This window comes from Podarcis raffonei, chromosome 1 (assembly GCF_027172205.1).
Source record: "Podarcis raffonei isolate rPodRaf1 chromosome 1, rPodRaf1.pri, whole genome shotgun sequence".
In the NCBI taxonomy this organism is placed as follows: Eukaryota; Metazoa; Chordata; class Lepidosauria; order Squamata; family Lacertidae; genus Podarcis; species Podarcis raffonei.
The window spans coordinates 103277264-103304296 of NC_070602.1; the positions used below are offsets into that span (position 1 = coordinate 103277264).

At 40.5% G+C, this 27033-nt stretch overlaps 1 protein-coding gene across 47 annotated transcripts in view; it reads right to left on the reverse strand.

Annotated features, from left to right (window-relative positions):
• The window catches only part of NEB (nebulin), a 161676-nt gene that overhangs the window by 111702 nt on the left and 22941 nt on the right, over positions 1-27033 (reverse strand). For 45 of the 47 annotated variants that reach the window (XM_053406835.1, XM_053406916.1, XM_053406643.1 and 42 more), the window contains exons 17-50: positions 26019-26117; positions 25462-25566; positions 24627-24734; positions 24420-24533; positions 22723-22824; positions 22501-22608; positions 22319-22423; positions 20956-21054; positions 20733-20837; positions 20203-20310; positions 19979-20092; positions 18856-19053; positions 18038-18145; positions 16536-16634; positions 16027-16131; positions 15808-15915; positions 14979-15290; positions 14692-14898; positions 13434-13538; positions 12693-12800; positions 12245-12556; positions 10812-11018; positions 9706-9810; positions 9234-9341; positions 8048-8359; positions 6853-7059; positions 5516-5620; positions 5281-5388; positions 4059-4370; positions 2950-3156; positions 1567-1671; positions 1135-1242; positions 404-715; positions 67-273 (exon numbers count right to left, since the gene is read on the reverse strand). In XM_053406835.1, the coding sequence (XP_053262810.1) occupies positions 67-273; positions 404-715; positions 1135-1242; positions 1567-1671; positions 2950-3156; positions 4059-4370; positions 5281-5388; positions 5516-5620; positions 6853-7059; positions 8048-8359; positions 9234-9341; positions 9706-9810; positions 10812-11018; positions 12245-12556; positions 12693-12800; positions 13434-13538; positions 14692-14898; positions 14979-15290; positions 15808-15915; positions 16027-16131; positions 16536-16634; positions 18038-18145; positions 18856-19053; positions 19979-20092; positions 20203-20310; positions 20733-20837; positions 20956-21054; positions 22319-22423; positions 22501-22608; positions 22723-22824; positions 24420-24533; positions 24627-24734; positions 25462-25566; positions 26019-26117 (5232 nt within the window). The remainder of the gene's footprint in view (positions 1-66; positions 274-403; positions 716-1134; positions 1243-1566; positions 1672-2949; positions 3157-4058; positions 4371-5280; positions 5389-5515; positions 5621-6852; positions 7060-8047; positions 8360-9233; positions 9342-9705; positions 9811-10811; positions 11019-12244; positions 12557-12692; positions 12801-13433; positions 13539-14691; positions 14899-14978; positions 15291-15807; positions 15916-16026; positions 16132-16535; positions 16635-18037; positions 18146-18855; positions 19054-19978; positions 20093-20202; positions 20311-20732; positions 20838-20955; positions 21055-22318; positions 22424-22500; positions 22609-22722; positions 22825-24419; positions 24534-24626; positions 24735-25461; positions 25567-26018; positions 26118-27033) is intronic. The other 2 variants (XM_053406851.1, XM_053406843.1) reach the window with 2 other exon arrangements.

The window sequence follows — 27033 nt, forward strand, 5'->3', positions numbered from 1 at the left end:
AATTCCAAATGTACCCAATTGGTCCAAACAAAACAGATTCTTTTTACACTGGCTAACGACAGTCACCTTATTCATAACACCAGCATTGTGTTTCGCAAGTTCCATGTCCATTGAGTCCATCAGCTTCTTAAATGGGAAAAGGCTTGGATGCTGGCGGTACTTCGAATCACTTGCAATTTCAGTGGCTTTCTTACTCTTTTCAATATCCAGTGACCCAGCAGGACTCCAACCAAGTCCTTTGTACCATTCGTTGTAATCTTGTTTGTATTCATGCTGCAGGTGGAAGAGAATAACACACAGCCAAAGTTGAGCGGCTCTTAGTTGGAGCAACATAAACCATCTGCATAAACACACAAGAAATATAGCCACTGACTGGTAGTGAAAAGAGAATGCAAGATCTTACATTGCTTTGAATCCGGTTCATGTTTCTTGCCAGTTCTACATTAATGGCATCTGGCAGGAGGATATATTTGTGGATGAGCCTTTTGTAGTTGGTGTTGGTGATATTTGCTTGAGCTTCCTTGGCAGCCATGACGCTGAAAGTATCGGCCGGGGTGTTGTACTTGGTCTTGCTGGTTTCGTAGGCTTTCTTGTACTCGCGATCCGACTGCATCTTAGCTACTTGCATGTAATGAACAAGCTTTGGGTCATCTTGGAGGCTGCGGAAGCCAACAAGTTTGCCCTTATCCATTTCATATCCCAGTTTGTATTTGTACTGCACAGAAGAAGACAAACAGAACATAAGCAAGGAAGTAAAATTTAATCTCAGGAAGGTTAGAAATGCAACATTTCTTCATCTGTGATAAATAAAATTAAAAGTGTACATGAGGTTGAACATAAAACTAATAAAATATGACAGTGGGTCAGATCCAAAGGTGTCTCTCCATTTTGTCCCAGATAAGGCTGTCTTTGTATCAGCTTCCCACACTGTACTCCCCAGCACCACCTCCCCTGTTGTTCTGGAGAGGACACCAACCTTCTAGAGCAGATTTTCAGTGACACAGGACAAGCAGGACTCCAGACCCATTGGGACAGTGGGAACACTTTTTCTGCTCACAAAACCTTGGGATCTGATGCAATGGATGAACTGCAGCTTTTAGAGTAATTTAAAATATTTTGGCCTTAAAAACTTACATCACTGGCAATGTCTCGGGAAGCCTTAGCAGCTTTAATGGGGATTGCATCAGCCCTCAGATCATATCCCTTCTTCTTATCTTCTTCCATGGAAAGTCTGTACATTTTCTGTGTATTCAAAGAAACAAAAGAATAAAGGCTTTGTAGTGAATGCTTTTGTATGGAGAGAACATTCATTCCAACTGCTAGGTAAAGCTTTCTTGACTTTTTGCAGGCTTTCATTTTTTAAAAAAAGTTGTTTGGAAAAATGAAATTAAAGGTAGACTATAAATACTCTAATAAATTCTGTCAATGGGGAATCATAATGCAGTACTATACCCTGAAGGAAATAACTCTTTATGCTAGCTAATCACCTCATTAGCAGTTCTTTATCTTTAGCACTACATGAAAGCAGAATACAACCCCAGCTATCTACCTAGCCCTCATACTTACATTGCTGATGTTGAATGCATTGACTTTTGCCAAAACAAGCTCAGGGATATCTGGAGTGATGTTAATCTTGATCTTGTCTGCTTCCCAGTCCTTTTTGTAAAGGTGCTGAAAAGGCAACACAAAACTTATATCACCATCTCTAAAAATCACTTACAATTGTTTATTTTCCTCTAAGAGGAGATGCATTAGATCCTTTTGCTTTGCTACACATTTGAAAAAGCTGCTACTCGAATGTCTAAGATTAATGGGCCTTGTGCAACTAACAAAGGGATATCCACTATTAATCATACTCAGAGCAGACCCATTAAATCAGTGGATTTAAGTTACTTAAATCCATTGATTTCACTTGGCTTAGCTGAATATCACCCTTGGTTAGGATGCAATTTATATATATATTAAAAAAACAACCCTGCTATCTGAATAACTGGAGATGCCTTTTAAAAAAACTATTAGCTAACTAATTATTAATTTAAAAAATGCAGGCCTACTATATATTCACAAATGCACAGGACAATTTTCAGACTGGTTAAGCCTAGTGTTCCATGTCCTTCCTAAAACTTTAGATTCTGACAGTCCTAATTCAGCACAATCCAGCATAAATCAGGGTTCATTTTGTTTCTTGTGGAATCACAAAGTAACCATGTGCTAAGATGGCTACCTGTTTCTTGATCTGGAATAAAATACACAATTCCACGGAAAAATATTACCCAGGGAATCCAAATAATTAGTTAACTATTGCTACTTTTCTGCAATGCCTTGGAACAAGAAGACCAGCCAGCAGAGACTCTTATGTAAATGTTTTGCCTCGTAATGTTGGCAAACCTCCTTTGAAGAGACACATGAAATTTAGGCGTGGGTGTGATCTCACATGACCCAGTGACATACTGATCTTAGAGAAATAGATAAATTCATCTTATCACGAGGAGAGAAACAGGCACCCCAAACTGCCACATACATAGAGCAATTTTAGCATGCGAGAAAATGATGCAGAAATCAAAGAAAGGAGAGGTGGTAGAAGAACACAAACCAATTCAACCCTGACTACACCAGTAAGTCTTACTGACCAGATATCAAAGCAATGCCATTATTAGTAGCAGCTTGTCGAGCAGGAAATATTATAAAATTAATAATGAAATCCGGGGGGGGGGCTATAAATATTACTCCGTAATTTATACAATAGTATAAAATCAATAAAGTAGGAAAGTTTGCCTCCAGCACAACTGCCCTATCATCATGCATTTATGAATTTTAACTTCTGTGTGTTTCCAGTTCTCAATTAAGTCAACAAGTCACAGATTAGTTGGTGGGGTTAATTTGTGTGTGAAATCGCAGGACAAGTTTCTGCTCGGCAGCAGCTTTCCTATGCTAGGCTTATTTGCTTACCCCGTCCATGGTCTTTGCGTTTTGTGTAGCCAGGACCATGGGCATAGAATCCATCTTGATAGAATACTTGAGTTTGTCTGGATGCTGCCTGTATTTCTTCTCACTGACGATCTCCATGGCTTTCTTGTTCTTCTCGGCTTCTAAAGATCCCAATGGAACCCATCCAACCCCCTTCATGAATTCATCGTAGTCCGCTTTGTACTGGTTCTGGAGACAAAATGAAATTAAACAGGTGAGAAATGTTAGATACACTGCTAGTTTATTTTTAATGCAGCCGTGTTTACTTGCAAAAATTGCACGCACTGCCTCAGCAGGAAAAGAAATCTGCTACATTGTGCTGTGGTTTAGTTGTACTAATCAGCTAAGCTGTACCTTTTCAGGATAGCAACTTCATATTTAGCCTGCTTCTTTGTAAGCATTTCAAAACTTAAAAATGCATACTAATATTGTGCTGTATTGTTGCTTTTAAAATTATCACCACAAAATTGTTTACATAGTCTTCTTCAGTCTGAGACTACACTGCTATGCACATTTATTGGAACACATAAACATTTGCACATATACATATATATATATATATTCTTGGTTTACAAAAGTACATGCCTTGTCTCTTTTTTTCAGGTTGTACAGTCTTTCTGACAAATCTGTTACATTTGTTGTGAGACATTAGTGCTGAGTACAGTATAAGGTTGGGGAAGAAGGGGGGGAGTGGTGAGGCTTATATTATTTTGGACAGTGTACGTGTTGGGTTTTGTGTCAGAGTCAACTGGGTAGGTTCTCTTTCTATTCATTTATTACATTTCCTTGGTAGTGAGAGGTATTGGGGGCAGGGTGTGGTTGGTTGTAATTGGCTGCAGTGGGGCTTGTTTGCATTTGTGAGGGGAGGGGGAGTCAGGAAAGCTTGTTGGGTCAGGTAAGCCAGATTGATTCGTATGCTGTCAGCGGATTCTTCTTGTTGTTTACATTTATAATCTATTTTACATGACATATAGAATATTCCAGGTGCCTAAGGGCCCCCCTCACCTTGGACATATGAATTTGGAGGGTTAAATAGTCTAAATCTATTTAATTTAGTCTAATTCAGTGGTTTTTCAAAGTCTTTTACTTACATTACTCTGAATCTGCATCATGTTTTTGGCCAGTTCCAGGTTCATAGAATCAGGCAAAACATTATACGTGTGGATAATATTCCTGTAGTTTGTATCCGTTGCCACTTCCTGTGCTTTCTTGGCTGCCACCACACTGAACATGTCAACTGGGGTGTGGAACCGGGTCTTTGACTTCTCATAGTCCTTCTTGTATTCACGCTCCGACTGCATCTTAGCAACTTGCATGAAGTGCACCAGTTTAGGGTCGTCTTCCAGACTACGGAATCCAATGTGTTTCCCTTTGGCTTGCTCAAAGGCTAGTTTGTATTTGTACTGTAAGCAGAAAGGTGGGGTGGGGGGCAGGGGGAGAGAGAAACTCAGTTAAGACCACCACCTTACTGAACATGGCAAAACAACCATTTTACATTTCAAATAAGTTTATGAGTTGCTTTTTTTAGATATATATATAAAAATCCCTATAAAATTTTCAAAATAAAAAGGTTTGGAACCATTATTATGCACAAGGATCCCCAAACAGCAAACAGTGGGATAGATCTTGTTAGTGGAAGCACTGTGCAAAGACCTTCTGCTTGTGCAACGGGGCTTTCCTTCCCCCAGCAAGCTCTGAAATGCATTCTTAAAGAACCCCCAGAACAGCATGCAGGAGAGTCATTCTCTCTGGCAAGATTGCCCTGATAGCACAATTACCTTAGCACAACATTGAATTCCTCCCAAAGTGCTAAATTCAAAAACTTTTATTTATCCCCTTGCCCATTTAATAATAAGTGAAACCATCAACCCAAAGGACTTGTATACACTTCAGCCACAATCTATTAAGTACCCTTAAGCTCTTTAAAATCAGTAAACCTTATTTTGCATGCACAATTGTGGCCATAATTTAGGGTAGGGGTTGCTCTAGAGTAGGGGGCATCATTAATCCCTAGTAAATTATCTCTATCTTTTCTTCATTGAGGTACACCTGTGCTAGAGGTAAGTGCAATGGGCACAAAGAAACATATTCTTGCAGGATCGTCTTTGAGTAGGTGATTTTCAAAAGCCATGGGCTCCAAACAAAGCTTATGAAAGTAATAGTATAATAAGAACCATTTATCAGATTTGCCCAGGTGGACTCAGAGAACATAAGGTATCCAAACATGGGAGGAAGGGCTACCGTAATTGAGAATGGTAAGTCTAGGGATAAATCAGTCTTTTCTCATGAATGCAATGGAAAAATTAAACTTACATCACTTGCAATATCCCTTGAAGCTTTGGCTGCTTTTATTGAGATAGCATCTGGCCTCAAATCATAGCCTTTCTTTTTGTCTTCTTCCCAGCCAGCCCTGTATAGTTTCTTTTGAAAAAAAGGACGAAGGGAAGATTGGTAAAGGGGAGGTTGTAAATTAAAAACAAAACACACTTCTCATGTATAAGGTATAAAGAATGGGAGGTAGAATACTCTTTGTCATTTGAAATCTTACATCGCTCATGGTGACTTGGTTGAACTTGGACAAGATTATCTCTGGCGTGTCGGGCATCACGTGAATTTCTGCCTTCTCTTTGTTCCATTTTTCATTGTACAGTCTCTGCAGTTCATAAAAAAAGAGTAGACTTAAAGATGTCGCTTTCTGTTCTTACTTTTGCAGGCTGCAAATTATCGGTTGATTTGGCTTACACATGCTCGGCCACTAATGCACACTGAATTTTACACAAGCCCCTCTGAAATAAAGAGAGATCCTAGCCTCCAGAAGAAGTTACAGATCAGAGGGGATCACCACCTTGCAGGGATGACTCTGCAAATCAAAACCCGATCTTTGGGTTTACCACATTAGATTAAATTTTCTTATAAAACTCAATAATGTACTCCACTTAAGCTTTTAACAATACAGTTTCCTTGTGTTCCTAAGTTTCACAAAGGCAAGCATAATTGCCTGATTTTGCTCTGTGTTTACACACCATGGCACAAGACAAGTGAGAAGGGGGTTTGGTGTGAATCTCTCAGAACAATCGCAGGCAGTTCTACTAAAAAATGAGACCTACTGAGTTCAATGGAACTTATTCCAGGCAACTGAACACAGGAATGAAGCCTCATATTCTAATCCCTGCTGTCCACATCCATGAAGACACTGGCCTGCACTGATTCTTTTTTGCCTGTGTGGCAGATTTCACTACAGTGGTACCTTGGTTTACGAACTTAATCCATTCCGGAAGTCCATTCTTAAACCAAAGCATTCTTAAACCAAAGCGTGCTTTCCCATAGAAACAGGGGACTCAATTTACAAATGGAACACACTCAACAGGAAGCGGAACATGTTCTGCTTCCAAGGCAAAGTTCACAAACCAAAACATCTACTTCCAGGTTTGCAGTGTTCTTAATCCAAGCTGTTCATAAACTAAGCTGTTCTTAAACCAAGGTATCACTGTATTGTGAAACCATCAGGCAACTGGCTGTGTTTTTCCCAGCAGCCAGAGTACATATTTATTTTACTTTAGCCATAGTCGATTATACTTCAATTGTATATAATAAATCAATACATTTAAATTTAATTGCATTTAATTATTTTTTGAATATGCATTGTGCGAAGTTAGTAGTATTTTCTTTAGGACAATCTACTGTCCAGCAACTTCATCAGATACACCAAAATCAATCACTTTTACACAAATGGCTTAGGGTTAGTAGTACTTCCAGTAAGTGCTGGTATCCATTGGTGAACAACACTGAGAAATCACATCTGTTACTTTAACTCTAAACTCTTGAGACATAAAGTTTATATTTCAAAAATGAGCCATATCCCTCTGAGGTTTTTCTTTCCTTTACCTTGTTCATCGTAACAGCATTTTGTTTTGCCAGGACTTGCTCCATAGCAGTCATGTCAATAGTGTATTTCAGCTTGTCTGGGTGCTGACGGTATTTCTTTTCGCTAATGATTTCGGAGGCCTTCTTTGCCTTCTCCACTTCCAGAGACTGGATCGGCACCCAGCCTACTCCTCTCAGCCAGCTGTTGAAATCTGCTTTGTAAAGATTCTTTAAAGGAAGGAAACAATGGGAAATAATTTGATGTGGAAAAGATCTGTTTCAACCTTCACAATACGCCAAAGCAATGAATTCATCCTGGTGCCAGATTGTGGGCTTAAACCGGATTGGTAGATGGTTGTGTGCATAGGAGCAAACTGCTAGGGGCTGAGGGGGCTGCCCTCCCCAAAGTTGATGGGCATTGTCATTCAAATGGTGTGCATTGTGATCGATCATGCGGGGTGGGGCTTACCTGAGCCCCCCCTCCCATATTTTACTCAGGTTGGCCCATTTGGTTATGTGTGTGCGGATAAGATGCGTTTGGGTAAGGTTTGTGTCTGGATAGCTGTGTCTGAATGAGGGTCTGTGTGTGACAGACGGGAGGGGAGAGAGAAACGACTGGGTTTCCTCCACCCACTTTTGACTTTGGCCTTTCTGTTTTGGTCCTTGGATCCATACCCACTGCTGCTTATGTACCACTGCCTCCATCCACCTCAAAGGAATGGGATGTGAGCCCATCTCTCCTGCTCCATCTTTTATTGAAGTCCATTAATCCCAACAGGTTAATTTTGGCTTGTGTGGGAAATATTATTTCTAAAAGTGTGATGAAAGGAGAGGATACCTGATCCCAAGGTTAGGTTAATCAGCCTTACCTGAACCAGGACAAAAACTCAGAACAGATACAACAGGACAAAAGCCTAGCAGAGCATTTTACCTTGAGACTTCCCAAACTGCTAACAACCTTCATAACCTTGTTATCACCATGGGATTGCTTTATTACATATTTCAATTATGGTGGCTCATATGTTAATGATTTAATGGGAATCTCTTATGGCTTATGTTTTTACTGTATATTTTAATTATGAATGTCTATATTTTAATTGGTATAATTGGTGTTTATACTTGTAAACCACTTAGAAACCCATCTTGGCAATGAAGTGGTATATAAATTAATTAAGATATCAAGAACAACCAACAACTACATCTTCAGAATACATACATCACTCTGAATCTGCATCATATTTCTTGACCGTTCCACACTGATGTTATCGGGCAAAAGGGTATAATTATGCAGAGATGTTCTATAGTTTGTGTCAGTGATCACTTCCTGGGCCTTTTTAGCAGCTATCACACTGAACATGTCCATGGGCAAGTTATACTTGGTCTTGCTGCTTTCGTAGTCCTTCTTGTATTCACGTTCTGACTGAAGTTTGGCCACATTCATATAATGGACCAATTTAGGATCGTCTTGCAGGCTGCGGAAGCCAACTTGCTTTCCTTTATCTTTCTCATATGATTCCTTGTACTTGTACTAGGGGAAAATCAAGTCAAAGGAACAAAAATTAAACAGGCAAACATTCATTCTGCACACTGGGGGGCGGGGGGAGAACCAGTAGAACAACAGTAGATATTTGTTATTCTATTGTTGTCTCCACCCTTACTTTTACTTTCTGGCTATCACACCCTTTACAACATTTAAAGGTAATTTTAAATTTGTGAATATTTAATTATTTTGACCTAAGTCCAGAACACTATATTTTCCACTTTCTTGGTCCCCTCATGTCCTGCTTTCCCTCCCCTCCCCTCCAAGCCTCCTACCCTCTTTCTCTCTGGAGGTATTGGAGGTGGCAGATAACTATAGTCCTAGTGCTTTTATTTTGAAAGAGAAATGCTGTCCAATCTCCCAGATTTCCCAGAAAAAGGCCCAGTGTTTTCTGAGGAATCATCACAATTAGTCACCATAGATGGCCAATGTCCAAGAAAAAATTATAAGCAGAACCTGGATGGTGCCCTGGTCTTCCTTGTCCCACCCCACCCCTAAAAGGAGCTTGTCTCTTCCTGCTCGAAATTTCTCAAACGAATAATGAATTGATTAGTGGTGTAGATGCATTCCTGAGAATAACAGGGTAAACAATGAAAAATTTGATTCTGCTGAACAAATAATATCCAATTAACTTCATTAAATGTTCAAAGGCATAGTTTTGAGGTGGTTCATCTGCATTGCATGCGTAAGACCCCAGGTTAAATCTTTGACACATCTCAGGTGGCAGGGCTAGAGAGGTGGGGAATACCTTGCATTGGATCCTAAAGGGAGTCGTTCGCTAGGCAGGCAAATAATCTGACTCAGTCAAAAGCAGCTTTAGATGTTCAACGCAGTTCTGAATTTTTATCTAGATGCAACTTACGTCACTGGCAATGTTTCGTGAAGCTTTTGCAGCAATGATAGGAATGGCATCTGGCTTCAGATCATACCCTTTGGCAATTAACTTCTTATAGTCCGCTTTGTAAGAATGCTTAAAAAGAAGAATGAATATTCATAGTAAGAAGAATTGTAGCAGCACAATCAAAGGGCAATATTATTCTAGTATACTGAGCAAAAACATCCATGTGGGTTTCTGACATTATTAAGGATGATCCACAGGATATGTGTATATAGCAAACACAATGATATCATTTTTTAAAATAAAATAAAAAAGGGTCAGCAGCTTCACTCCAAAACAGAATCCCCAACCATTACTGCCACCAAGACACAAGTGTTCAACTAACATAGGTAGAGAGAAAGAGAGGGGGAGGGAGAAATGTGTAAGGCTAATAAAACTAAGACACATAATTGACTTTCTGAAAGATCAGTTTGATTTCTGTTTATTGAATACTCACATCACTTATATTGTAGGCATTGACTTTTGCTTGAATAAACTCAGGAACATATGGATCCAAGTGGTAGTTGTGCTTAACTTTCTCACCTTCCAGCTTGTACGTTATCTAAAAGGAAAACAGGACATGCATCATTTCATTGGCTTGGCGCACGGTACCTCGTTGTAGTTTTGGGATGGATGGACCTGTCAATTTCAGTTCTCTCAGCTTCTTATCCAGTTATCCACACTTCTGCAGCAATTTGCGAGAGAGAACCCTGCCCAAGGCTCTGCAGGCTGTGGTTAGCCAAATGGGCAATACGAGATAACCTTGGCAGGAATGCCTTGAAGTTAAGGCACTGACTTGCAACCCCGGTGAACATTCACTGTGAACGCTTTCTATCTCGGCAACACTACAGTGGTACCTTGGTTCTCAAACTTAATCCATTCCGGAAATCAGTTCCAAAACCAAAGTGTTCCAAAACCAAGGCATGCTTTCCCATAGAAAGTAATGCAAAATGAATTAATCCATTCCAGACTTTTAAAAGCAATCCCTAAAACAGCAATTTAACATGAATTTTACTATCTAACGAGACCATTGATGCATAAAATGAAAGTAATAATCAATGTACTCTACTATAAAATAAATAAGAGAGTATTGTAGATGATAAAAAAGAAAAGAATTTTTTTTTCCTGCACTGATGATAGTCATTGTTCGGATGGGAGCTTTTATCCATTTCCACAGTCACACAATCAATCAGTAACTGAACTGGGTTCCACACTGTCACAAAAACAAATTAACCGAAAAAGCCTCAAAAACAAAAATGCAAAATAAATAGCAAAAACAAAAGCACCAAACTTAATCCATTCTGGAAGTCCGTTTAACTTCCGAAACGTTCGAAAACAAAGGCGCAGCTTCTGATTGGTGCAGGTGCCCCGGAAACAATAGCCGACAACCACATCGGACCTTTGGCTTCTGAAAAACGTTTGAAAACTGGAACACTTACTTCTTGGTTTTCGGATTTTGAGAACCAAGGCGTTTGAGAACCAAGGTGTTTGAGAACCAAGGTACCACTGTATTCGTTGATAGCTACAATAGTGACTTAAAATATTGCAGTGGCACAAACTTACATCACTTCGCTGTTTGGTGTTGTGTTGCGCCAAAACCATTGGCATTGCATCCATTAAGCTTGTGAACTTGAATTTGTCTGGGGGCTGGCGGTACTTCCTTTCATTTAATGCGTCTCCAGCCTTTCTAACTTTTTCTACCTCCAGAGAACCTAGAGGACTCCACCCAATTCCTTTGAACCAGCTGTTATAGTCTTGCTTGTAAATGTTCTGAGGGTAAAAACAAGGAGCAATTCAGAAGACAGACATTGAGGGGATAACATTTTAAAACAACCAGAAATACACAGAAGTTTCATTTCTTTCTAGAATAAATACATTGCACCTGACTGGATACATCTGTATCTACCAGAACAAATAAAATGTTTCTTATACAGACCAACTACATGTATGCCACTCCCGAAGTGTCATCATATATAGGCTACTTGTTATACATGCTGCAAAATTCCACGGCCATTTCTATAAAATTTTATTTGAAAACACCTCTCCCACCCAAATTCCCTCCATTCACTAATCAAAAAGCATTATTTTATTTGTTCTAAAGTGGGGAAAATGTCTCCAGGAAATTTAGTCTCCCCACCCCCTTGCCACCCAATCAACTTGAAGTCCTTGCTTTAATTAGCTAATTCTGCATTCTATTTGTCCATGTGCTTGCATGCCAAGGCCCCATGACCCCCGCACCCCAATATAGTAAAATAACTAGACAGGACAAGTGTAAGGTAAGAATTGGTCAAATAGGCCACAACTGTATTGATTACAGATGTGAAGGTTTGGCTTAGGCATTGGGTATACCATTTTACTGCAGCCCATTTGCTGGGGGTGTATTCTAGGGTCAACCCAACCTTGGGGGGCCCTATGACCTACAGGGGTCCCTGTTTGAGGAGTGCTATGGCCCTAGCCCAGGCATAGGCAAACTCGGCCCTCCAGATGTTTTGAGACTACAATTCCCATCATCCCTGACCACTGGTCCTGTTAGCTAGGGATGATGGGAGTTGTAGTCCCAAAACATCTGGAAGCCCGAGTTTGCCTATGCCTGCCCTAGCCCCTGCCTGGGTGTCCAGACAGAAGCAGCTCCTCACGGAACCCTTTAACACAGCCTTTCTCAACCTGTGGGTCCCCAGATGTTGTTGAACTACAACTCCCATTACCCCTAGCTAGCAAGGCCAGAGCTCAAGGATGATGGGAGTTGTAGTCCAACAACATCTGGGGACCCACAGGTTGAGAACCACTGTTTTAACGGGATACCCTTTCCCATAGAGGGGCAGGCAGAGGCTACCTTCTCCCCTCCATCCAAGATTAAGGCTTACCGCCACTCAAACCGCTTACCAGCAAACCCTTCACACCTGCAACCAACCCTTTAATCCCTCCATCACATCATTCAACCAAGATGTCGAAATACTGCAATGAAATGTGACATTTTTTAAAAAAGTAATACTTACATCACTCTGAATTTGCATCATGTTCCTTGTCAGTTCAACATTCATGGCATCTGGCAGGTAGGTATAACGATGGAGCAGGTGTTTGTAGTGAGTATTAGAGGCTACATCCTGAGCCTGCTTGGCAGCTTGGATGCTGACCATCTCCACAGGTGTGTGATAGCAAGTCTTGCTCTTCTCATAGTCTTTCTTATACTCCCGTTCAGACTGCATTTTTGCCACGTGCATAGAATGGACAAGCTTAGGGTCATCTTGCAGGCTTCTGAAACCAACATGTTTTCCTCTTGCTTTTTCATAGGCTTCTTTGTATTTGTACTAGAGTCCCAGCGGGAGAGAGAGAGAAACACAGAAGTTGTGTGTGGATATCCAGACTCAAAGCACCCATTTTTATACAAGTAATAAGAGAACTATCCCCTAGATGAGACAAGACTGAGCAGATGTGGGTACTTACATCACTAGCAATGTTTCTTGACGCCTTGGCCAGAGTAATTGGAATAGAATCACCCAATACGTTGTGTCCTTTGGCTATCAGCTCATGATAGCCATGTTTATAATAGCTCTGGGAGGGGGGAAAATGATATTCACATATTTAGCAAGTAGTTCAAGCAACTACTGATCAATAACTCAGAATCCATCATCACAGAAAGCAAGGAATCTCAACTTTTAGGCGATGAAGAATAGAGAAGACTAGAGAAGACTAGAGAAGACTAGAGAATAAGTTTCATTAAAACCAGTGGACAGCAGTGGTGAGAGGGGCTGTACATTCTGGCCCTATCCTCAACACTGCTAAAGCAACCCATTGGCCATGTCCCCTCCCAGTAACATCTAAACATTCAACTGAACATGTGAAAGATGTCCATAGGTACACAAGGACTTCCATGCACTCCGGAACCAAAAAGCCTATCAGGAAACCTGCCAAAGGCAGCTAGTTCAGTCCCACCGACTGTAAACTGTAGTCGTTCATCGTGATGGGTGCATATCATATCCCATGCTGACATGACATTCGCTGTCTGACCCCCTTCCTTTATTACATCATGCGGCTAGAAGTAGCGTTAATCAAAATGTTATCTCCACATTATGATAGCCGCATGGTTTCTATTATATCAGAATGAATTTCTGAACATCTAAATCTGCATTTGTTTACCAAAAGCATGAATGAAAGACACCTCTTTTTTTAAAAAAAGTGACTTACATCACTGATGTTGGCTGCGTTGTATTTAGCCTGGATGAACTGAGGGGCATCCGAAGGCAAGTGGTATTTGTGCTTGATTTCTTCTCCGGAAGTTTTGTATAGTCTCTGCAAACAAAAAGAACAGGATAATAATAAACTCTTCTGTTCTCAAGGAAAATGTCCCATAGAATACAATGAGCTGGCTAAATGTCCTCGGCTGCAAGCCCACACACACTGTGGGCTGCATTGAAAAAGCATAGGACTCAGCTTCCAAATAAACAGTCATAGGATCAGGCAGTAAACTTTGTCCTTAATAGAGGCTGGAAACTAAAAGTGTCTATCTGCCTGCAGAATGGACTTCTGCTCATGCAACAAGACGCCCTTCAGCAGGGCTGGATTATGTTTGATGAGGCCTTAAGCTACTGAAGGTAATGGGGCCCTTTATATGTCCAACTGTCCTTTATATGGTCCAGCTGTCCTTTGTCAACAACAAATTGTCGCTGTTTTTTGTGTTTAATATATGCTATATAGGTATGTAGGTTTTCTTTTATTTGTTTTTTATCTTATATTTTGGAAATGTACATCCAGGATTTTTTCCCTTTAATTTGGGGGGGGGGCAAGAGAGTGGGGCCCTAAGCTATAGCTTGTTTAGCTTATACGTAAATCCGGCACTGCCCTTCATGGGAAACCTACCAGGGGCAGGAGATACATGCCAGGAGTGGGCGGGGCCAGAGGCAAGAGTGGGTGGGGCACTGGGAGTGACTCTTACTTTTGTATACAGTAGGCTAACAGAAACCAGTTGTTTCTACATCCCCATCTCTGCATCCAGGCAAACAAGATACATCACCACAGTTCAATGGCACATTCCAGTCAGGGCATTAAGCAGGGCCAGTGAGGGGATGTGGCCTAGGTAATGGGTGTGATTTGAGAAGAGTCCTGGGGGCCAGACAGAATAGTCCCCAGGCCTGGGTTTTCCCACCCCTGAGCTAAGGGTAGAAAGCTCCTTAGCTGCAGTGCAACAACTGACAAAGCTCTTGACTTTGCTGCCTTCTGTCATACATCTGAGGGCGGGGCAGCTCCCTCATTAGAGTCTTTTCAGCTTAGGGTTTTATGTCAATATATATCTCCAAAAAAAAAAAAAGATGGATCAGGTATCTCCCAAACAAATGCGGATTATTTCTCCACAATGTGTTTGTATGAGCACCTCATGCAATGTTCCATTTCTTCCTAGATATTGTTAATTGCTTTGTTCTGGCATCTTTCCCTTAGGGCTACTCACATCACTGAGCTGCAGTGCGTTCTGCTTAGCCTGGACCATGACAGGCGAGTCTACTATGCTGGTGAACTTGAGCGTGTCCGGGTGCTGGCGGTACTTCTTCTCATTCAAAGCATCTCCCGCTTTTCTAACTTTCTCTACATCCATTGAACCAATTGGGATCCACCCGATACCTTTCATCCAGCTGTTAAAGTCCGCCTTGTAAAGATTCTGGGTGGGGAAAAGAATGAAAACAGTCAATCACATGAACAGGAAACAAAACAAAACAAAACCTCTTGGGACACACTTACATCACTCTGAATCTGCATCATGTTTTTGGACCGTTCCACGGTCATATCATCAGGCAACATTGTGTAATGGTGCACCAAGTGTTTGTAATTTGTATTGCTAGCAATGTCCTGGGCTTTCTTGGCAGCGACAACGTTGACCATATCCAGCGGAGTGTTGTATTTGGTTTTGCTCTCCTCGTAAGCTTTCTTGTACTCCCGGTCCGACTGCATCTTGGCAACGTTCACATAATGGACCAGCTTGGGGTCATCTTGGAGACTCTGGAAGCCAACCAGTTTACCCTTGCCAAGTTCATAATCCTTTTTGTACTGGTACTGTCAGGACACACACAAAAAATAATATCAAAAGTGAGGTTGTTTTCCTGGTGAACAGCCCAACACACCCTTTTCTGCCCCAACCCTTTCTCTTCTTCCTTGGAGTCCGTTCCTTTTATCCCCTTCCTCTCTGCCTCATCTTCCCTTCCCAGTGGGATGCTGAAGGAAGGAAAGGTTGCTTTGATCTGTTCAACTGCAAAGGGCTCCTCCCTCACAACAACCTCCTTCTGTTGTTCCATATATTTCAGCTTTCCCACTGCTGTTTTCCCTGCAACGCATCCTTCTTTTTTGCCCACCCTACACACACACACACACACACACACACACACACACACACACAGAGGGGCTGAGGCCCTCAGGCCACCCATCCCTGCACTTGAATCCAGTAATTGAACCAAGGATTGCTATAAAATCATCAAACCACCACCATTATTAATTAGATGATGATGATGATGATGATGATGATGATGATGTTTCCTCCTCATACTCAATGCTTCTTTGAAAAGAGAATACTTACATCACTGGCCGCATGTCTAGCAGCCTTGGCAGCTCTAATGGGAATAGCATCAATTCTTAGGTCATATCCCTTCGATTTCAGATCTTCCAACCCCAGTTTGTAGCAGTTCTGGAAGAGAACAGAATGTTTCACTGAAACTACAGTTGGTTGCTTTTCACCTATGCTTTAGAATTTAAGACTTGTGTGTGTTGCATAACAGTGTATTGAGAGGAAACTTACGTCGCTGAGATTGTAGGAATTAACCCTTGCCTGGAGAAACTGGGGAGCATCTGCCGGAAGGTGATATTTATGAATTACATCTTCATTTTTGGCTTTATAAATTACCTAGAACATAAATCAAGGTATATTGTATTCAAGATATTCATAGTGTAGAATACTTTAAAGTTCACTATGTTTTATTGTACAGTTTTATGCTTAGAAAGTGAACTTTCTAGTTCTAGGGGGGATGTCCATCCATCGGTGGAAGGGATTTGTGGGAATTCACCAAAGGATATACCACTATTCATAGAAAATATCAGAGAAGTTCACAATAGTTATACATGAAATCATACAATAAAAACCATCTTTTTTTTTTAATCAGCTAACTATTATGGAAATATGTATGAACAGTAGTATATAACTTTAAAAAAACAACCCTAAAATAATGATTTATTGGGTTAATTGATCCCATGATGACTCCAGAATAAAGTTAGCCAACACAGAAGCAGACAACATGTGCCAATACTTACATCACTCCTTTGAGCTTGGTTGATTTTAGCCTGTACTACAACAGGGTCATCTTCAATTTGTGTAAACTTAATAGTGTCTGGATGCTGACGATATTTTCTCTGTTCAAAAGATTAAAGAAAATAAAACTGCAATTGCTTCACAGGAAATTATATTTTGCTATTCCATTTCTTTCATTTTTCTGTATTATTGAAAGGATGCCTTTCAATAATAAGGATGCCCTGACTCAGAAATATTTAAAAATAATCCAGGTCTGAATTTGCTCACAAGAAAAGCTTTCTTGGCATTTTTTTTTCAAAAACAACCACTTAATTATATGATAAACCAGCAAAATCAGTATCTCCATAACAACATACAAGAAAGTCCTCTTAACGGGATCTAGTCTTTGCAATGGACAGATCTTTGACCAATATATTGTGTACATTCAGTTTCCATTCCAAAATACTCAGGCTGGCAAATGCCAGTGGATTTACCCATATGCTCTGAAACCTACATATTAATATTGAGTTATTACGTTCTTGATCGTGCATTTTAAACCCGCAATGTAGCTACACCAAATTTCTGAAATATGTAAAATGGCTTCAGGACAGAACGAAACACTTCTGTGTCATTTTGATCTCTGTCTGTAAGTACAGTATGGCTTGGAGCCAGACTAAGTTAGTTGAACTTCAATGGGACTTACTCCAAGGTAAATAGGGTTAGGATTGTAGCCTTAATCTTTATCCAACACCAATGGTCTAAAACGGTGTGGGCCACATTGCTAATGGCTTGTATTAACTTGCATGTACTTTATCTACTTTAGATGCCAGTGTGTCATCAGAATGAGTGCATCCACTAAAACAACACAAAGCTCTTTAAAAACGTAGAACCCCTGATCTGCTGTTTTGCTCAGAAACAAAGGACAGTCGTACCTTGGAAGTCGAACGAAATCCGTTCCAGAAGTCCATACAACTTCCAAACCATTCGAAGACCAAATCACAGCTTCTGATTGGCTGCAGGAAGCTCCTGCAGCCAATCGGAAGCCCCGTCAGATGTTCAGGTTCCAAAAGAACGTTCACAAACCAGAACATTAACTCTGGGTTTGCAGCATTCAGGAGCCAAAACGTCTGAGTTCCATGGCGTTCGGGATCCAAGGTACGACTGTAGTAGGAAGGATCATAGCATAGTAATAGAGATTGTGCTTTGCATACAAATGGTCCCTGGCTCAATCCCTGGAGAACCTTGGCTAGATCAGTCAGTGGTATGATTAGGCAAAGGGCATCTTCTTGTGTTCCAAATGGGAACAAATCTAGCCTGCCCTTCCAAACTAGCTTTAGAAATGGGTTACACATGTGCAGTCCGTTTTTCGATAAGGCTAGGGAACAGAGTATACAGCATCAGTTTGTACACTTGATTCCTCGGTCAGATAGGGACATGTGTTAGGAAGCCTGTCTCCATGCAGCACAGTCCCTAAGCTGGCCTAGGTCAGGGTCAATAAGGTTGATTCTACTTAGGGTCTACGTACCTCACTGATAATATTGGAAGCTCTCTTGGCTTTTTCAGCATCTAGGGACCCAAGTGGTATCCAGCCACAGCCTTTCATATCACTGTTGTAGTCAGCTCTGTATTCATTCTGGGAAAGACCATAAAAACGACAAAATGCAATTAACTCAATTTACACAAAGAAAACCCTCTACAAATCCAGTGTGTAGAATTAAGAATGTACATCACCAGCTGGGAGCCCTCTATATTTTGGGGGGACTCCAACTCCCATCATCCCCAGCCAGCATGGCTGTAATGTAAATGTTCTCAGAAGCTGATGCTTCAACTCCTGGACTATTCACCGCAATCAATGGACAATGAAGCACAGGAATGACATGAAAGTGAACCCACATATTCCTTTGCTGTGCAGGTAAACCACAGAAAAAGCTATACTTCTAAGCATAAGAAAATGTTTGCTTTTCAAATCCACAGAGGCTTTCCCTCTAAACGTCTCTTATTCTACTCAACCTTTCTCAGAAAGTTAATCAAAAAGGTAAGGAGCCATCTGCTATTCCCTACTGATTATTCTTCATTCAACCTTTGGGTCTGTTAAGATGCAAGATCCTTTTCATTCTTAGCATCATGGTGAACGTCTTAGAATTATATTTTTAAGGTAATTAAATATGGGAAGTACGTAGGCTGCGTTAACAACTGGTGTTTCCACCTTATCCCAGCCCTAGCATGGTTTCTGGGGCTTGCTGTTGTTGAGTCCAGGAAAAGCCTAGGGAAAACATCACATCTCTTTGAGTTTGTATGAAACCCTCCTTAGCTGAGCAATGCTAGACAAGCATAACTACTTACATCACTCTGTATAGAATTGGCTTTCTTGGCAAGTTCCACAGGAATACTGTCGGGGGGATAGCAGTAATTATGGATGAGACGCTTGTAGTCTGTGTTGCTGACAATTGCCTGTGCTTTCTTTGCTTGTACTACTGGGATCATGTCCAACGGCGCTGTGTACTTGGTCTTTGACTCTTCGTAACCTTTTCTGTATTCACGCTATAAAAGAATTAACATGTACCTTTAAGAGTTAGAACTTCCAAAACAACCCAAAAAAACCCTAATACTTTGTAAAATGCAGGCTACTTGCATGGCTATGGTGAGACATGCCATAATTATATCAAGATTGGGCTGCTGCAATACAGTAAAAATACACTAAACATTTACATCAATAGGATCCAGATCATATTATTATTAGCTAATAGGATCAGTATTAGCAGAACTTTAACCTCTAAAGAGCATCAAACCAGAACAATAGGCATTCTACACTGGATTACCCATCAGTCTCTTACAGTATGGTAGTCTTCACTACGTGTCAGACATAGTTGTTACAAAAGTTCAGAAACAGAGCTGACAACACAGTATTCTGTTTTCACTGGTTAACGTCTTGCCTTAAGCATTAAGATGGATGATCTGAATAGCCATCAAATAGGTAGTAACGTTCTCATCTCCGCTTAATATCTCTAAGCCCTTTTTGGATTAAGTCATAATTGCCCAGCACAATCCTAAGCATGTTTATGTGAAAGTGAATCCCACTGTATTCAAAAAGGATGTATTCAAAAAGGCTCCTTTTCTCAACTAAGTCCATAGCCTTCTGGTGAAAGGAATTTTGTGGTATCAATGGCTCATCATGAAGGGAAACATTTTCATGTTAATTTCACTTAAAGGTTGAACCCGAATATCTTTCAGAATTGTGCTTTCCTGGCACTCATTAGCAAGACTAAGTCAGTATTGGATATAAATCACAGGTTATTATTTTTACACATATTTAAAATTATTTTTTTTTTGCCATTTATCCTTGCTTCTTGTTTTGTGGAATGGAAAGAGCTAAAAGTCTCTAAATAATTTGACGTTTGCAAATAATTTGGCACACGGCTGGCATCTTACCAGTGCTAACTACAATGTGTACAGAACGGGTACTTACATCGCTCTGCTGTTTGGCCACTTTCTGAGAATGTAGCATTTTAGGATCATCCTCGATGCTCAGAGCTCCAACCATCTTCCCTCTGCTCTGTTCATAAGCTTTCTTATATTCCACCTACATGGGGATAAGACATTAATAGTCTTCTACATTCTGTAGCCACTGCATAGAAATACAAATAATTTTTATTTTTTTAAAAAAAAATCTTAATTTTATGCAACACTTACATCACTTGCAATTTTTCGATTGGCTTTGGCAGCAAGAATAGGAATGGCATCAAACTTGATCTCAAATTTCTTATCTTTTGATGTGTCCCAATCATACTTATAGCAAGTCTGACACAGAAGAATAAACAAGTAACATGAAGAAGGTGTGACATAATATCAGGACTATAATGACATTAAATCTATCCATTGATTGTAGAGAATATATACAGTCGTACCTCGGAAGTCGAACAGAATCGGTTCCAGAGGTCCATTCGACTTCCAAAACGTTGCTTTATTTACAAAAGATGAGCCAAAATCTGGCTTTGAGGCAACTCTTTACTTAATGATGGCATTGTAAGCACTCTTCTCATCAAACTTGCAGGCCTGAACTTAAAAAAAACCCCAAGGAAAGTGCTTTCCTGTTATACTGCTCTCCCTTGCTTTTTGGCCATTTCAGTACTATCCTATCAGGTCTACCAGAAGATCTGAATTAATCCTTTTGACTCAAGTGGCTGCACCCACCTATTTAACAAGTGAAGGCTCATACTCACATCACTGATGTTATATGCATTGACTCTGGACTGGAGGAACAAGGGGGCGTCCGGAGGGATGGAACATTTGAATTTCTCACTCTCATGTTTGGCTTTGTAGTTCAGCTGAAATGTAGGATGAACAAATAATATTCTGAGTCAGTGTTGTCACAAGACGAAGCTAGGCCCCGTGAAACATAAAACAAGGCAGGAGTTTTATGTTTTGAGTTGTCAGGTAACTTACATCGCTCAGCTGCTTGGAATTAATCTGTGCTTGTACCATCACGAGTGAATCTGCCACTTGTGTAAATTTGAGCTTATCGGGATGTTTTTTGTAGGCATACTAGGAAGACACGAAAGCAAAAATAAAACAAAATGGCAGTTGATTTCCAGTAGGCATTGGCATTATGGTGTGATTGATATATATATATATATATATATATATATATATATATATATATATATATATCAGTAACATCATAAATAGAGTTTTATAAACCAATTCAGATATCACACCTCCATTCATTCAGCAAAAGTATAACTGGGGGCAACACAAGAGGCAACATTGACATTCACAAATCTTAAAGTTCTCTGACTGTCAAAAATATGAAGCATCCAAGAGGACTCGTATGTCCTCCAGCCAGGGAAGTGTGAAAGATTCTGGTAGATTTTACCTGGGAATCACAAGTGTAATCTAACTCTGCCACAGTACACAGAAAGTGATGGAGATCATCACTTGTGCAGCTATGGCTATAAAGGGTGAATAGCATTCGTATGTATGGTTTTCCTTGGGAAAGCATACATGCGGCAAAGCACATTTTGGCCACAAGATGTCACAAGAAACCTGTAAAATGCATAGGTTGAGGGGAAACAATACTTGACCCATATAAGAGTGAAAGAAGACACAGCGATTTTATTTTAATGAAAAGCAGCCCCGGGAAGCAGTTCTGAACAGAAGAGCAGCGCGGGGGGGGGGGGGGAGAAAAGCAGATTATGGCAGGCCTATTTCCCCCAAAAAATATTCTCTACTCATGCTACTTCTACCTCAAAGGTCCAGCCTCCTAGAAGGTTGCTTTTCATTAAAAGAAAAGCATCATGTTTCTAATTTGTGAGAACAATTTGAAAGCAAACACTGACATAATAGCTGATAAAATGCATGTCAGGAGTGGGGACTGAAAAGTTTTTATCGTTGGTTCATTTTTATTCATTAGCAGAAAGCTGAGGTGCACAATTTGTCAAGTCAGTACCAACACTGGTGTGCATACACCTGCTAATTTTTGTCTCCCTTTTTACTCCTTGAGTCCTCATCTCTCACTTAAGCCAGCAATGGCAGGTACTTCTCTGCAGGCCACAAATGCTGCTTGGTGGGTGGAGAGCCAGATTTCCTTGTCTGGTGTGCGACTCCATGTTAGAGAGTGTGGAGTTGGGGTCAAATGTGCCCCCGTTGTGTGTGTGCGTGTCCATATGAGCTCCCACCCTCAAAACTTCAAGTAAATAGAATTCTAGTACGTAGTTCTTTTCTTGCTCCTTCCATTAATCTCGTGGAAATCAGTATAATGTGAAGTCACTCAGGATATAAGTAAGATCTTGCAGAATCCACGACTTACGTCTTTGCACTGGTCTAACTTCTTCATGGCTTCATATTCTTGAGTTATGGTCTGAGGGAAGTAGCCCTTTCCCTTGTCCTCTTCATAGTCGGCTTTGTAGTTTTTCTAGGAAAAGCCACAAGGGGTCAATAACCACCATGAACTCTATCTGAACAGGTTAAGGAAGTGGAATCAATACTTACATCACTCTTCATGGCTGCAACCTTCATGCAGTGTGATTGGTACGGGTCCTCAAAGGTGCCTATGTAGCGGCCCAAGATATTCTGCTGATATCCCTCTTTATATTTAACCTAGAGGAGAAGTGCCACATGTTAAAATAGGCATAATTGTTACAATAGGCATAATGGGGTTTAGCAAAGTCTTCTTTAGGCCATAAACCTAAGAGCAATTGCAACCACACTTACATCGCTGAAGCCTTTCAGCACATTGTCAAGTTGATACTTCGGGGTATCGCAGTAGTTGATACTTGTTCCCTTAGCTTTTTCATATGCTTCCTTATATAGTCTCTGCCAGGAGTGAAATATAAAAGTCGTCATGTAGCAATAAAAGTTGACTGTGCAGGTCATTACAGTTTGTTTTTTGTTTTTTTACACATCGACTGAACCTGAATGAAGAGCATTGTGAAAGGAGAGCAAAGGGGTGCAGAAAAGAGGGTGTAAGAAATCTGTGGGTGTAAGGGTGTAAGAAAGCAACACCTTGGAACTCCCTGCTGACTGACATCAGGCAGACACCTTCTTCGCTGTACTCTTTTCGGTTCCTGTCAAAAACTTTTTTTGTTTTGGCAAGTCCATCCAGACAGATAGACATGTTGGCACGTTTTAATCTTTTCTCTTTAGCCACTGTTGATTTTAATCACCTTTTCAAAAATTAACCATTTTTAAACATTTTATTTTATTAAACTGCTTTGAGGGTGGTGGTGTTGTTTAACAACAAAGCGGTACATCAATTGTTAAATAAAAAAAATACATAAAAATAAACATGCGTCTAGAGCTACCTTGGCATACTCTCCCTTTATATACAGTCGTACCTTGGTTCTGCAACACCTTGCAACTCGAACGTTTTGGCTCCCGAAGTGAGTGCTCTGGTTTGTGAACGTTCTTTGGAACCGTATGTCCGACGCAGCTTCCGGTTGAGTGCAGGAAGTTCCTGCAGCCAATCGGAAGCCGTGCCTTGGTTTTTGAACATTTTCAGAAGTCAAACAGACTTCTGGAATGGATTCCATTCGAGAGCCAAGGTACGATTGTATATATAAATGATGGTGTAACAGGCGGTGCACTATTTGGTCCTAGGATGGAGTTGAGAAGATCCAGATAGCTATGGGGTGGCCCTTTTGGCTATATACTGGAGCTTCTGCACATATACCAGCAAGGCTTTTCAGGGCTCCACCCTTCTGCTCCTCAAAAACCACAAAAAGTCACTCCAAAAGCTGAGGTAGCCTGGGTTGCAGCATGACTAGGATCTAGTCTAGAAAAGGAAAAATGGGGAAGTTCATGAGAGAAGCATGCTTGGGCTCATGTGCTTGGCTATTTGGATCCTGGGCAGACTTTCTTAACTTAATACTGGAGGCTACATTCCAGCCATGTGAAAGTCAGAGGTGGTTTCTATAAACATCCATTCCTCACCCCCTGGGCACATGCACACACACACACTTACCTCTCCATTGTCCATCCAGACCATTATCACAATTCACAGGCACATAGCAGCTAGGCAAAAGCAATGAAGAAGCATGCATAACAGGACTGGCAAAGGGGGTGGGCCTGGGGGCGTCCCGCTAGATGGAATGTTTTATACTTGCTGATTCATAAATTTGGCTACAGAACTGACAACGGTTCATCAATGTTTGACAGAAACAGCTTTTGAAAGACCTGTAGGACTCTTCTAATATACAGCAGCAGCATTATTATTGTTACTATTATTATTATTAATAACATTTACATCAGTATTGGACGTGATTTGTACATTATGCTTTTTGCAAATATTTCAGAATAGTTTTATTGCAGGGAGTCAGAAGTACTTAAATAAATGGATGAAGAATATGGTACCCTGCAGGTATCCTCCTATCGGTGCTAACCGGTGTAGTGTGTACGGAATGGGTACTTACATCGCTTTGCAGTTTGGCTACTTTTTGAGAATGTAGCAACTTGGGATCGTCCTCGATGCTCAGAGCTCCAACCATCTTCCCTCTGCTCTGTTCATAAGCTTTCTTATATTCCACCTACATGGGGATAAGACATTGATGGTCTTCAACATTCTGCACTGCAAGCTGATCCAAATAAGCCTGAAAACTGCATTTCTCTGTAACACTTACATCGCTGGCATTTTTTCGATTGGCTTTGGCGGCTAGAATTGGAATGGCATCAAACTTGATCTCAAATTTCTTATCTTTCGATGTCTCCCAGTCGTACTTATAGCAAGTCTGACACAGAAGCAGAAGAAACAAATAACATGAGGAAGGTGGGGCATAATATTAGGATGATTTAATGCAAAAATTGATCCATTTATTATGGTGTTCTTGTCGTTGTTATTATTATTAATTATATTTATATACAGGCCTTCAACATAAGATCTCAGGGCGGCTCACAGAGTAAAATAAAATAATGTAGTATAAACACCAACAACTGGGAATTGTTAGCCTGCGAGAGCTCCAATTGGAGAACAGCCTTCACCAAAGGCATCATGGACTTCGAAGAAGCACGAACTCAGGACGAAAGGGAGAAATGTGCTAAGAGGAAGGCACACTTGGCAAATCCTCACCATGATCAGCTCCCACCCGGAAACCTATGTCCCCACTGTGGAAGGATGTGACGATCCAGAATTGGCCTCCACAGCCACTTATGGACACACTGTAAAGACCACATTCATGGAAGGCAATCTTACTCAGCTAAGAGTGATTGCCAAAGAAGAAGCAGAAAATATTGCAGAAGGTATATAACGCTCTAATTGTATAAGACTTTTTTTAAAAATTAAAATCGCTAGAGAGTTGATTGCTTCATTATACAAGCCTTCCCCTACAAAAGCAGCTGATAACATTCATAAGCAACTAATGAACATAAACGTCTACTATCCCCAGGGCTCACAAATCACCAGCATTGAATAACAAAGCTCAGTCCTAGAAAGAAAATGTCATGTTCTAATGTACTTACATCACTGATGTTATATGCATTGACTCTGGACTGGAGGAACAAGGGGGCGTCCGGAGGGATGGAACATTTGAATTTCTCACTCTCATGTTTGGCTTTGTAGTTCAGCTGAAATGCAGATGAAAAAATAATGACACTGAAGGCTTCAGCTGAAATGCTAGCACAATGAAACTGAGTAAGAGGTAAGAACATTTGCCCTCTCTAATACACACCATTTGTGTGACAATTGTTCAACCATTTCTATCATGCACACAAGATAAGGGACAAGGACTCAGGTCAAGGGCATAAACCTTTCAAGGAATCCGGAATCCGCACATCTCTGTTAACAGAGAAGGCCAGTGCGTATTCCTGCTTCTGCATAAATCTATCGAGTCATCTTACAGAACAAGTATTATGCCCATTTCTGAATTGTTGATCTGTTTGTTCTGGGTCACTTCCAGTGTTGTCGCGAGGTGAAGCCACAACATCACCAGCGGAAGCTTGTTTGCCAGACACGGTCTAGTGAAACCTAAGAGTTTGTTGCTTGAGTTGGAGTTTGTTTGAGTTGCCAGGTAACTTACATCACTCAGCTGCTTGGAATTGATCTGCGCTTGTGTCTGAACAGGAGAATCTGTCACTTGTGTAAATTTGAGCTTATCAGGATGCTTTTTGTAGGTATGCTAGAGGGAGGAAAAAGACAAAGACATTTAATTTCCAGCAGGTACCAGTAATAACAGAATTATACACCAGTAAATCGCTTTGAGGTTGTTGTTGCTTTTACAAATCAAGCAGTACATAAATTTTATGAAATAAAAAAAAATGTAAATAAATAAATAAATAGACTTCTAATTCAATTCAGATACAGCAGTATTCATTTATTCATCAAAAATACTACTGGCCAACCAAGATTGCAAGACTGTCTTTTGCAGATCTGAAAGAACTCAAGACTACAAAAGTTATAAAGTTCCAATGGGCTTCAGATGTCCAGCTCATGAAATATGAAACAGATTTTAGTATATTTACTGTTCAACATCATCTTATGGGATTTCACAGACAACAGAATCACAGATGATGGTGCAACCCAGGCACAAAACCATATATACTTGCCAAGCACCATACATACATATGGCTGGGCTGGCTGTATATATAAATCAGAGGCATAGACCATTATTTGCCCTGCTGTGGCTAAAGAGAGTGCGCAACGTTAGTGTACATAGTTTTACTTGAGATGTGTGAGAAAGCTAAGCATATTCTGGCCAGTAGATGTCACAAGAAACCTGTAAAAAGCATATGAAGATGTCACCTTTCAAAATTACGAGACCTGAGGGTTAGCTACAATTCACATGCAAATGACGGCAGAAAGCCACACCATTTTTATTTTAATGAAGTAAAGCCCCAAGAGGCTGAAATTCTCAGCAGAGTAGTAGCTGAAGCTTTTCTCCGTTGGACATTTTCCAGCTCAAAATCATTCTCTTCCTCATATTCTCCCCCCCCCCAATAATAACCTGCCTTCTATGACTGATTTTCAGTCAAAGAGAAGTATTATAGCTCCATTACATGCCTTCATGAGTAATGTATAATTTGCACCTGACTCAA